This window comes from Lethenteron reissneri, chromosome 51 (assembly GCF_015708825.2).
Source record: "Lethenteron reissneri isolate LAM-NWPU_2019-01 chromosome 51, ASM1570882v1, whole genome shotgun sequence".
NCBI classification, from domain to species: Eukaryota; Metazoa; Chordata; class Hyperoartia; order Petromyzontiformes; family Petromyzontidae; genus Lethenteron; species Lethenteron reissneri.
The window spans coordinates 7,962,294-7,975,685 of NC_083829.1; the positions used below are offsets into that span (position 1 = coordinate 7,962,294).

At 55.9% G+C, this 13,392-nt stretch overlaps 1 protein-coding gene across 1 annotated transcript; it reads left to right on the forward strand.

Moving 5' to 3' along the window:
* Positions 1 to 235: 235 nt before the first annotated feature.
* Positions 236 to 13,240, forward strand: LOC133355435 (calcium/calmodulin-dependent protein kinase type 1-like). The gene is made up of 8 exons (XM_061572740.1): positions 236 to 252; positions 780 to 994; positions 4,011 to 4,131; positions 4,998 to 5,149; positions 5,620 to 5,685; positions 6,915 to 7,034; positions 8,409 to 8,541; positions 10,021 to 13,240. Exons 2-8 carry the CDS (start codon positions 809 to 811, stop codon positions 11,145 to 11,147), a joined length of 1,905 nt encoding a protein of 634 aa, XP_061428724.1. The 5' UTR covers positions 236 to 252; positions 780 to 808; the 3' UTR covers positions 11,148 to 13,240.
* The last annotated feature ends 152 nt before the right edge of the window (positions 13,241 to 13,392 follow it).

Sequence of the window (13,392 nt, forward strand, 5' to 3'; positions counted from 1 at the left end):
CTGCGCCACCCCTCCCCACACACGCGCGTTCGGACTTTAATGTGAGAGGGGGGCGGATGATGTCATCCGTTGTACCCCCGCTCTACCTCCACTCCATATATGGGCAGTGACGAGGAGGGGGGGGGGGTTCCCTCCCCCAGACCCCCCCTCCCCTTCGGATCCCCCTCCCCGCCCCCGGCTATAAATGCCCCCCGCGCTCCTCCACTCGTTGAGATAATCCGAGGAGGGAGGGAGAGAGAGGAGGGAGACGTGGTGAGACGTGGAGCGGTGGAGACGGAGAGACACACGCACACATAGCAACACACATTTATCCGCACCCAGATACAGACGCACAGACGTGTACAGGGGTAAAGACGTGCACACACACCACACCACACACACAGCCACACCTTCAAATACATACAAAGATTATTATCCCTCGTATAGCCTCTGACAGACTGTTCGGGCAAGTGCTGGTAACGAGCACCCACAGACACGCGCATAGCTACACAAATATAGCCACACGAACACACAGTAAGACGGAGACCTACAGGCAGCGCCTCTGTCACAAGCACATTGACGCAGTGCCACTCGACAACATTGACACCGAAGCACTGATAACAGTGACACACTAATAACAGTGACACACACCGACACATTTACTGACACTGACACAGGCTCACTGCTGACACCCGAATGCACACTCGCACGGATGCACGCACCGACACACTCGCTGACACACACATTGGCACACACACACACCTCCACCACCTCGCATCTCTCTCTCTCCCTGCCACCAGAGGAAGAAAATCTGCTCCTGGGACCCACAATGGTCCTCCCCCCATGCGGGCAACGCGGAGGACGGGGGCAGCCGGGAGGGCACGTGGGGCAGCAGCAGCAGCAGCAGGGAAGGGGCAGGGAGGCCCTGGGAGGGAGGTACACACTTCTGGGACCACTGGGGAGCGGCACGTACGGCAAGGTTCACAAGGGCGTGGAGCGACTCACGGGCCGACAGGTGAGTGCTGGCCGTGAACTTGGCCGTGAACCTGGCCTCGGCGGTGGCGCTTGGCCAATTGGGCCAAAAAATCAGATATTGGGTACCGCTCGGGGTGACGACTGCTAACAAAGCTTTTGTTGAAGAATTGCATCTTTGGATCGCAAATATGTGTGATAGCAAGATTGAGGCGGTAGTGTGTGTTTTTTCGGAGAGAATATCACTTTGGGCGTGATCTGAAACGTCTGGGGGAGATTTGACGTGCTCTGAATGGGAAGCCGCACCGAGTCTGTTGAACGCGGGCTTTGTGCACGACCCAGAGTACCGCCCCGCCGGACACCGCTGGCATTTGCCACCTCGGGCGGTTACCGGCCATCGTTGACGGGTGGAGTTTTGGTGACGAACGCGCCGACTGCCAACGCGCCAATGGACAAACCGCACGGGGTCACGTCGCGGGCTCCGATGACGGGTGAAAGGTGCAGGCCCTGCAAGTGGCTCGCTCGTGCCACTGGCGGCGGAAGGGGTCCTCCTCTGGAGGGGGCACTTGGTCTACTCTTCCTAAGTGGGCAGTAGCCACGGACTCTCACGCGATCTTCCGATGAGAGCCGTAGCTGTGGTGAACACGCGTCTGCTGCTGGGTGGACAGGGGGCGAGGGCGGCGGGGATTTAATAAACTCACCCCGTCGTTTCAGCTGCAGCGCTGGGAGATGCAATTGAACCGGCGTCCCTCTGGTTGGCAATTCGCTTGGTGCTGCTGCTGCTGACCAATACACCACAGCAGCATCTCGAGACGTGTCTCAGTTCACAAGGCACCTTTACATACATTTCTGTATGGGCCACAAATCGGTAACCGGTTTTTACCGGTTTTTTTCATGCGGTTACCGCGGACGCAAATAGATCGATTTCAATTACCCTGGTTCATGCTTCACAGTGCAGTGTTAACCGGCACCGCTTCCCACAACCACCACTGACACCACCACCGACACCACCACTGACACCACCACACCACCGCTCCCCACCACCACCACCGACACCACCACCGACACCACCACCACCACCGACACCACCACCGACACCACCACCACCACCGACACCACCACCGACACCACCACTGACACCACCCCACCACCACCACCGACACCACCACCACCGACACCACCACCGACACCACCACCGACACCACCACTGACACCACCACACCACCGCTCCCCACTACCACCACCACCGACACCACCACCACCGACACCACCACCGACACCACCACCGACACCACCACTGACACCACCACACCACCGCTCCCCACCACCACCACCGACACCACCACCGACACCACCACCACCGACACCACCACCGACACCACCACCGACACCACCACTGACACCACCACACCACCGCTCCCCAGCACCACCACTGACACCACCACACCACCGCTCCCCACCACCACCACCGACACCACCACCACCGACACCACTACCGACACCACCACCGACACCACCACCGACACCACCACCGACACCACCACACCACCGACACCACCACCGACACCACCACCGACACCACCACACCACCGACACCACCACCGATACCACCACCGACACCATCACACCACCGCTCCCCACCACCACCGACACCACCACCGACACCACCACACCACCGACACCACCACCGATACCACCACCGACACCACCACCGACACCACCACCGACACCATCACACCACCGCTCCCCACCACCACCGACACCACCACCGACACCACCATCGCCCCACAGAGAGAGAGAGTACCTTTGCTGTAATCATCATCTGGCAGTTCACCAACGTTGGCTGAAGGCAGCCTGACCGCTGATGAGACGTCTGAATGTCGAAACCGGTCCAGAGAGTTGTGCTGGTGTTGAAGCGATGTTGCTCAGACGTGTGTATGTACGGTATGTTGAACTTTTCGATTTAAAGCTTTCGTGACTGCAGGGATTCATCTTCTTGGTTCTTTCGGTAAAGTCACGTAGAAGGGAAATAATAAACTTCTTTCGCACCGTACGTAGCCGACCATGGTAATCGGTGCGTTTACCAGGTAAGGTCTCACTGAGCTATGTAGCTCTTTTTCAGAAGCGACCTGGCCACAAATGATAGCGCAAAGAAGTGAGCGTATCGCGTGGACATGTATAGTGCCCAAATACTCTAAACGCGTGTTGTTAATTATAAATGTGGAGGAAACAACCGGAGCACCCGGACAAAAATCCACATGGTAAACACAGAGAGAGAGCGAGAGACAAGAAAATTCCAAATATACAGCAGCAGGCGTCAGCGTCGGGATCGTACCCACGACCTCCTGCGTACTGGGCGAGGCAGTCAACATCTCCTAGCCACCGCGGCGCAATCGGACAACTTGCGCGAGTTATTTGTCAAATTTGGACCGCGATGTCGGCACGCGTCCGGCCCACCCCTTCGCGTACAAGTGGTGGCTCCGGAAAGAGCCGCCGTGTCGTGATTTGCGGGCGGAGTTGAGCCTCGAGACGCGCTCGCCACGGATGCGGCGGGCGGCCTGCAATTGATGCACTCCCGGGTGGAGAGCCGTGTGTGTGTGCGCGTGCGGCTGATGTGATGGGTGTGTTTGTTAAAGGATGGAGGAGCAGTGTCGGATTATCCCAGTAGCACAAGTAGCTACATATGCTACATGCCCCGCAATTTCAAGGGCCCCCGCGCTAAATGCTTTCAAGCTATCAATTCCGGTTCAGTGAATCTGCACTTGCTCTATTACTATAGTACTATACCGCCTTCAACTTTTATTAACGACTGGGTGTTTAAGTGTAGAGAATTGTCGTTTTAGCTGGCTGTATGAAAAAATACAATTACTTTACTGTGCAAGGGACAAAATGTGTGTTTTAATATTTGTGTTTTATTTATTTATTTAGGGCTCTTTTATAACAACAATATGCTACAGGCACCGCACTAGCTTCATCCGGCACTGTGAAGGAGCCGAGGTGCTGCGAGCTGCGAGCTGGGTGATTGTCGGCCTCCTCCCCCCCCGCCCCTCGCACTCCAGGTGGCCATCAAGACCATCCGCAAGGACAAGGTGCCGGGGGACGATGGCATCGCGCGCATCCGCAGGGAGATCCGCCTCATGGCCACCCTGCGACACCCCCACATCATCGGGGTCCACGAGGGTACGGGGACCGTGGGGGCCCATGAGGGGGGGGCCCATGGGGGGGGCATTGGGGGGCCCATGGGGGGGGCATGGGGGGCCCATGGGGGGGGCATGGGGGGCCCATGAGGGGGGGCATGGGGGGCCCATGGGGGGGGCATGGGGGGGCCCATGAGGGGGGGCATTGGGGGGCCCATGGGGGGGGCATGGGGGGCCCATGGGGGGCCCATGAGGGGGCATGGGGGGCCCATGGGGGGGGCCCATGGGGGTTCAAAAGTGGATAGCGATGGGAGGATAAAAAAAAAGTGGTGACTGAGGAAAGTGTGAGGGGTGGTTGTGGTTGTGCTGGTGGTTGTGTCTGTGTGGGGAGCGGTGGTGTAGCGGTGAGCGCCACGCTGCACTTCGCACCCGGCGACCCAAGTTCGATTCCCACTCACGGCCAACACCCAGTGACGATTATCTGAACTGGTCGCGGGCCTCCCCAAGGTCGACTCGGCCTCAAACGAGTACCTGGTGCGATGTGCAAACATCGCCACTTGGGGAGACAAAGGCGGCCGGGCGCGGTGCTGGCCACCCACCCCCTCGCGTGCCGTGCCGCCCTTCATAGGTGGCTCGCGAACAACAACTTGCCCCATTTGTCTTTGGTGGTCGGTTGACGTGGTGATGGTGGTGGTGATGGTGGTGGTGATGGTGATGGTGGTGATGGCGATGGTGGTGATGGTAATGGTAGTGATGGTGGTGGTGGTAATGGTGATGGTGGTGGTGATGGTGGTGATGGTGGTGCTGGTGATGGTGGTAATGATGGTGGTGATGGTGGTGATGGAGGTGATGGTGGTGGTGATGGTGGTGGTGGTGATGGTGATGGTGGTGGTGATGACGGTTGCTCAGTCCTGGAGAGCCGGGAGCGCCTGGTGCTGGTGCTGGAGCTGGCGAGCCGTGGGGAGCTCTACGACCTCGTCTCACACGAGCGCAGGCTGCTTGAGGACGAGGCCCGCCGCCTCTTCCGCCAGATCGTGTCCGCCGTGCTCTACTGCCACCAGGTGAGCGAGACGCCCACCACGGGCTGGGGACGTCAGCCACCCAGAGGGCGCTTCGACGAGAGGTTTTTTTAAAATCCTTTATATTAAGTTCGCTTGCTTGCTTGCGCGCTTACGACCGTCTAAATTTTTCGGTCGTTTTTTAACCCACTTCCCGTGATCCAATCGAGCTGACATTTTGCACACAGACTCGTTGTGCGTGACAATTTATTTTCGTGAAAATTTTCAAAATTTTCCACTTTTTAGGGAAAAAATTTTTCATATTTAATTTCAAATACCAATGTGATAAAAATGAAACTCTTACTCAAGAAAAACAGAAATGAATAATAAAATAAAACCGATGCCACGCATATAAAGGATTTATAGTGAAAAACTTTGTTTTTACGGGTTAATTTTTATCATCGCCGGGTGTCAATCGCGCCCCCATCACACGTCGGCCCCTCTGTTGCCCACCCCCCCGCCCCCCCCGGCAGAATGGTATCGTCCATCGTGACCTCAAGCTGGAGAACATCCTCCTGGACGAGAGCTACAACGTGAAGGTGAGAGGTGGAGGAGGTGGGAGAGGGGGACACGAGGGCGTGCGATCCAGGAGATTCATTTCAGATTTTCAAATCGCAGGGGGGGGAGGGGGGCAAAGGTAGTGCAGCGGTGGGCGCTGCACTGCCAACCGGGGCGACCCGAGTTCGATTGCCGGTTATGGCAACGTCAGTGGCCCCCACCCACCCTTCACCTACCCACACTGACCAGCGTGGTGAAGTATGGTCAAATGATCCCCCGTGACCGACCACGGCTTTTGGAGGCCATCGCCCAGCAGTGGTTCGATCTTGGCTGACGATGATGGTGATACACAGCGCTTGAGGTGGCGGTATTCTTGTGGTCAGTGACCCACCATGTGCGTAGTGAACTAAACGACCTGTAGATTGTAAATCTTCCCAGCCTCGGCACGCCACATCCAGTATATCTCTCACTGTGGCTGTGGCTACCAGTCACGTGCATATTCCTGGAATTTCTACTACCCGGAAAACATTTCGGTGAGAAATTCAACCCCGACTCTCCCAGCAGCAGCAGCAGCAGCGATTGTGCGGGCGAGAAAACTCTGGATTGGTTTCAACATCTTGGGTCTCTTTGGCAGGGTCTGGCTTGTTAAACATATGCTACTGGATTACCATGTGTCATTGGCAGGAGCACTCAATCCAAACTACGGGGCCCTGCTCCATACGAACACGGTGCGTTGCTGTGGGGCATTGCGTCTCCTTTGGCCAGGATTGTCTGCGTTAGAGCGCGGAGAGTTTGTCTGCTCTGCGGTTGTTTTTCCTCCAATTTTCTGTTTGCTTCATCGTTATGCGTGGCGTTTACGTGATTTTAGCTTTTTTGTCGTTTTGGTGACCCAGGTCGGCCACGCTTGGCAGTGGGGCCTATCCACGAATCTCTGGAATTCTCATCTCCACGGTTGAACCAAACTAACCCAGAAACCTGTCGATTTTCGATTGACGCCTGCCACTATTCTAGATTTGAAGCTTTCGTGACTGCAAGGATTCATACTCTTAGTTCTTTCGGTAAAGTCACGTAGGTAAAAAATTAAAATTAATAAAAGTAAAATAAAAATAAAATGAAAAATAAAAATCACGACGTAAAAAATTAAATTTAAATTAATGATTTTATTGTTTTTATTTTTAATTAATTTTTATTTCATTTTTTACCTACGTGACTTTACCGAAAGAACTAAGAGTAAGCCTGCCAATATCCCTACGGGCGCCTCCCCCCCTAGATCGCCGATTTCGGCCTCTCCAGCGAGTTCGGGAACGGACGTTTGCTGAGCACGTTCTGCGGGAGCCCCCTGTACGCGTCGCCCGAGATCGTCAACGGCACGGCCTACCTGGGGCCCGAGGTACGCGCCGCGAAAACCCCGGTGACCCCCCACCACCAACCCCCGCCGCCGGGGTCAGAACCAGGGTCGGAACTGGGAGGCCCTCGGTGGTGCGGGCCCAGAGAGAGCTCAGAGCTCCGGATTTAAACCGCGCGGCACAATGAGGCACGCGCACAGATCTCATTACCGCGTCTATATTGGTTTCGCACTGTGTGCGCGCGCGTGTGATTGTGCGTGCGCGCGTGTGTGCGTGTACGCATGCCTCCGCGCATGTGTGTATACAGTAGGGTGTATGTAATTGTGTATGTAGGGGAGCGGTGGTGTGGCGGTTAGCGCGCTGCGATATGAACCCAGCGACCCGGGTTCGATTCCCGCTCACGGCCAACACCGGTGACGATTATCTGAACCGGTCCTGGGCCTCCACTAGGTCGACTCAGCCTGAAATCAATACCTGGTTCGGTGTGTAAACATCGCGACTGGGGAGACAAAGGCGGTCGGGCGTGGTGCTGGCCACCCAACCCCTCGTGTACCGTTCCGGCCTTCATAGGTGCTCGCTAACAGCACTTGCCCCTACAGTCTGTTAAGGCTATACGGGGGATCTTTCTCTTTGTATGTAATTGTGTGTCTGTGTGGGGGGAGTGGTGGCGCAGCGGCTAGCGCACTGCGCTACAAAGCCAAAGATCGACTCCTGCTCACGACCAACAACATCAGGCACAAATGTCTGAACCCGTCCTCGACCGCCCCTTGGTCGACTCAGCCTTAAATGAGTTCCTGGCGTGGTGTGGGAACATCACCCTGGGGAGACAGAGATGGCCGGGCGTGGTGCTGGAGACACCACAACCACCGCCCTCTTGTGCCGTGCCGTGCCTTCGTAACAGGCGCTCGCAAACTATTCTAGATTTGAAGTTTTCGTGACTGCAAGGATTTATATTCTTAGGGTTTTGCGGTAAAGTCACGTAGGTAAAAAATTTAAATTAATAAAAGTAAAATAAAAATAAAATGAAAAATAAAAATAACGACGTTTCGGAGGCAACACAAGCCTCCGTCTTCAGGTGGAACAGTCACAGCACGATAGCTGTATCAAGTGAGAGAAATTCCAAGAAACACAGTATTTGTATATATACTGGTTGAGGGTGGGAGGAGCCAAGGTAGGCCCTGAATATTATTTTTGTGAGGTTCGGTGCGGCTGAAGCACGATCAACTTACCCCGACAGCCTGTGTGGGCTACACGGGGGACCTTTATCTTTGTGCGCGCGTGTTCTCCGACTCAGCCTATCACGGCTTCATCTCCGTAACGCGCGCGCGTAATGAGAAACGTTATCCAGAGGCTCTGCAAATCCTGCACCACGTGTCCCCCCCCCCACCCCGTCACGCCACTCTCCCTCCCTCCGTCAGGTTGACAGCTGGGCGCTGGGGGTGCTGCTCTACATCCTCGTCTACGGCTCCATGCCCTTCCACGGGCGCCACCTGAAGGCGCTGACACGGCACATCAGCCGCGGAGAGTACGCAGAGCCGGCGCAGCCGTCAGGTGACGCCCCACGTGATGCCCACCCACGGGGACCCACAATGCACCCCCGCGGAGACCCACAATGCACCCCCGCGGAGACCCACAATGCACCCCCGCGGAGACCCACAATGCAATGACAAGCAACGGCCATTCGCCACTCAGTGGCGGTAACGTCACCACGGCGCTTGTGCCAGGCTAGGTGCACTTTAAGGCCACGTGAAGTGTCGCGCGCCCGCTGCTGGCTGGAGGTCACGAGACAGGCCCAGGTCGCTGAGATGACTGGACGATGCACCACCGGTGTCCCCTACTGCGCACCGCCGTCGAGATCCAACAGTGCACCTGGAAATAGCAAGAATGTCGAGTTCCGGCTTCTGGGCGTATTTTGTGAGAATTCGAGAGGCAAGGATGAGAGTCGTTTTCAAGAGTGACGCTGGGTCAACAAAATGACAACAGCAGCAAAATAAATCGGGGCGAGGTACACCAATGACGCGAATATAAATCTTCAAGTGACATATCGAAAACATTGCACAAGCATAAATCACTGTCATTAACCTCCCCGTAGCGCGAGGCGGCTCGGGCAATGATGTTCAGGCCGATCACAGCACAATTACAACATAAAGTCACGGAAACTTTCAACATAAATCGTGTGACTATATCTTCTGCTCCGTGTCAACAGACCAGGACATATCTGGTATTTGTCCCATTCTTATAGCGCCGGGCTTCACCGTGGACCCGAGACATCCCGTGACGCCACTCGCGAGGGCAGGCACATTGAAATGCGACACAGCAAGTTACGCAATCGGGCTGACGCACGCACAGGAGCATCGGCAGCATCGCCCGCCACGTAGTCCACTGGAGGCCGTGTCTCGTGTGCAACCAGAGCGCTCGACGCCCTTTGCGATTATCCCCTCCCACCCCCCCGCGCTGTAAGAACGACAGCGCCCATGCCACCACCCGTACTCGACTGTGGTTTTTTAAATCCTTTATATTAAGTTCACTTGCTTGCTTGCTTACGCGCTTACGACCGTGCAAATCTTTCGGTCGTTTTTTAACCCACTTCACGTAATCCAATCGAGCTGACATTTTGCACACAGACTCGCTGTGCGTGACAATTTATTTTCGTGAAAATGTTTTTCCAAAATTTTCAACATTTTAGGATTTTTTTTTTATATTTAATTACCAATTGCTTAATGGTGGCAGGCAATCATCTGACCCATAGGTGGCAGCCATCTCAAGCCAGAGGACGAGAGGACTCTAGCCGGCACGCATATAAAGGATTTATAGTGAAAAACTTTGTTTTTACGGGTTCATTTTTTATGGTTAGTATCGCACCACCCCAGTATTTACCGGGACGGTCGCCGGGCTCGAATCGCGAACCTCTGCCTCTTGGCCGCGTCACCACCCCACAATGCTCCGGCAATCCCCACGTGGCGCACACGCCTCCCACAATGCATCGCAATCACACCCACAATGCCCCCCACCCCACCCCTGTCATTCCAGACGCGTGCGGGCTCATCCGCTGGCTGCTCATGGTGAACCCGGCACGCCGGGCCTGCGTGCGTGACGCCGCCGCTCACTGGTGGGTCAACTTGGGCTACGACACGCCGCTCGGCACAAGCTGCGACGAGCCCCCCACCGTCGCCGCCACCGCGCCGCCCACTTCTCTCACGCGGTGGCTCTCCGACAGGGACCTCGGCGAGACCGGTAACCCCGAGGACTTAGGCGACCCCAATACGGCTGCTGACCCCCAACCGTTGGTCGGAGATGGTGGCTCCCCCTTGCCGGCCTCGCCGATGCCTAACCGGCAATGGAGCGAGGATGACGACACTGCTGCCGCCGCCACCACCACCGCCGCGGCCCCAAGGCCTCCCATGCAGTGGATATCTGACGGGGACCACGGTGAGACCCCTAAAAGGGGCCCTGGGGACGTCAACACGGCTCCTGGCCATCAGACGTTCATCCGAGAGGATGGCACCTCCACCTTGGCCTTGTCGGCACAAGAACAGTGGTTACACATTGCCACCGCCACCACCACCAACGCCACCACCACCACCGTAATCATCGCACAGGGACATTATGGGTCATCACCGGTGGGCGACGAAGCCCGGCAGCCCCCCAAAGGGATTCTCAAGAATCACGGAGGTCTCCTGCCAGACCCCGAGTCCTCCGAGGATGCCGCGTGGACCCCAACGGCACCGATGGGGGTGGCGATGGACGGCGGTGCCCGGTGGCGGGGTGTGTCCGCGAGGGCGCTGGACGGGGCGGGCGCGGTGCCGCGCTGGCGCACGAGGGGGTCGTGTCACGCGGCACCACGGCGAGCGTGCTGCCCCGAGGGCAGCTGCCCCGCGTCCTCCTCCCCCACCATCCCCGTGCTGCCCCCGCCGCCCAGGAGCATCCTCAAGGTCAACGGGAGGTGTTCGACGATCCGGGACCCGCAGCGCGAGCACGGCCGCGAATTCGCGGTCGAGGACGACGAGACAACGGCGGGGCCTGGGGTGGTGACCGACACCGACAGAGGAGGGACCGGGCACTCGGTTCAGCCCAGGGGACCCCGACCTCTCCTGGACCCCCACTTAAGTGACCTCGCAGCAGGGCACCTGGCGGAGGGGCGAGGGGCAGCGACGTGATTGGATCGTGGTTGTGGATTTCCGTGGGTGGGTGTTCGGGTTGCCTTACCCGTAAGACCGGGACACAACGCGGGAAGAAGATTAAATCGCAGGAGCAGAAGAGGGGAGACCGACAACGTGGTGAATTGCGTCGTCTCGAGTGGTGCGGTGCTGGTATAATTATTATTGTTGTTGTTGTTAGTCAACCGACAAACACTGGGACTTTGAATGTCCCCAGAAGACTCCGCACAGATATCTCCACACAGCAGCTGCCTCGACAAAGAGGACCATCCTGGCAAAACCTGAGCACGAAGCAATCGCTCACGAGATTACGCGTCGAACAGAACAAATGAACGCGCGTCAATAATAAAAAAGTGTATTTTTATTACACGTCTCATCGGCCATACGGCCTTCAGGGAGCACATAACTTCAGCAGCATTGGTTCGAGCAACAGCCTCGACTGGTTTCGACGTTCAGTGTCTCATCAGCAGAGTCGGGCTTGGCTTAAACAAATGCTGGTGAGGTGCCATGACGGTTTGGCATCTGGAATGGGCGTGGATCGTTCAGGAGCGTGTACCTGCGTTGGGGTTTTCACCGTCACAGTGTCACGTCGCAAATCTGAGACCGTTCATATTTGCCCCATTCATATTTATTCCGTAATCTTCAGTCGTAACGTTGCTGTGAATCGCCTTGGCGACAACGCGCGCCCGTGCGCGACTCCCGTGTCCGACACGCTACTCTGTGCATGCAGTCCCAGAGTAGACGATCTCGCTTTGTTCACGACCCGTATGGTTTATCTAAATGAGTATTTGTTTTATGAGCCATTTGTTTGTGAAAACCGTATCTATGTCTCCCGAGTGAAATGACGTTTTCTCGTCGACAAAGGGCAGGCCGTAAGGGTGTTATCCTCGTGTGCTGCCACCACAGGCGTCCGTTTGTCGCGTATGGGGCACACTGATGACAATGATGTATGTATGTTGAACCTCTTTCGCACCGTACGTAACCAACCGTGCCAATCGGAGGTGCGGGTGAAAGATGACAAACTAAACACGCACAGAACATGATGCCGTGGTCTGGTCTGCAAGTAGCTCTGGGCGAGGTTCTCGAGTAAGTTGGTATATTTGTTATCACGCACTCTTACGAGTTCCACTTTAAGTGTTATCCCTCTTAGGAATTCCTCAGTGTTATTTATCTTAGGAATGGCACTTAGGAATATCACTCAGGTTGCAAAACTCGCTCAGACTCGGGGACGGATCCCGAACATCTGCCGCTCAGTAACCGAGTTCTTGGTCTCCGTGCCGGAGACCCCGGTCAAGCTGGGCTGGCCGTATCACCGCACGAGGCTTGCACGTGGGCAGCAGCAGCAGAGTCACCACGAGGTGCGGATCTTAGCTCCCGTCGACTGGGCCCCGCGATAGGATGGAGCAGGTTGATTACGGTGGCTCTTGCAGCCGTGCAGGCGTAGTTTGTCGGCGTTGATGTGTTTGTGCTGGAAAAGTAATTAGTAATAAGTCTGGTATCAGGTGAACAAGACACGTTGTGTACTGGCGTTATTACTTCGTCCTATAAAGGGTCATTGTCCGAAACGTCGCCTTATCTACACTTTTCATTTTGAGGCCGCAGTGCAATTGACGATTGGCTCGTGTGCAGCACAGAGGTCGCAAACGAGTTTTGATTCCTTACCCGTACCCGTACCCGGCCGCACCAGGGTCGCAAACGGGTACCCGTACCCGGCCGGGTACGGGTAGCCGGGAATCGGGTAGGGTACGGGTATCGTGTACCCGATTGCGACCTCTGGTGCAGCAGGAGTGAGACGGATCGTGGCATCTCGAGACAACGCGAGCATCCAGAATAAAACGAAACAAAATAAACTATTTTCATTTGACCAGGTAAGGCCCACTGAGCTGTATAGCTCTTTTTCAGAAGCGAATTGCCACAAATTATAGCCCAATGAAGTGGCTTATCATGTGGAAATCTATAGCAGCCGAATATTCTAAACGCTTGTTTCTAAATGTGGAAGGAAAACCCGGACGATCTGGAGAATAATCCAGGCGACCACGGGGAGACGCGCAAACTCCAAATATAGAGCAGGCATCAGGGTCGGGACCGAATCCACGACCTCCTGTATAGCAAAGGCAAGGTATTTACACCATTGGAACCTCATTTGCCAGTAAAAAAAAAATATGATAATTGTTTTTTTACCCTTCTATCTGGCAACAAAACTGACACCTTTGTTTGCCTTTTGGCGTCATCTGGTCCAACCCAT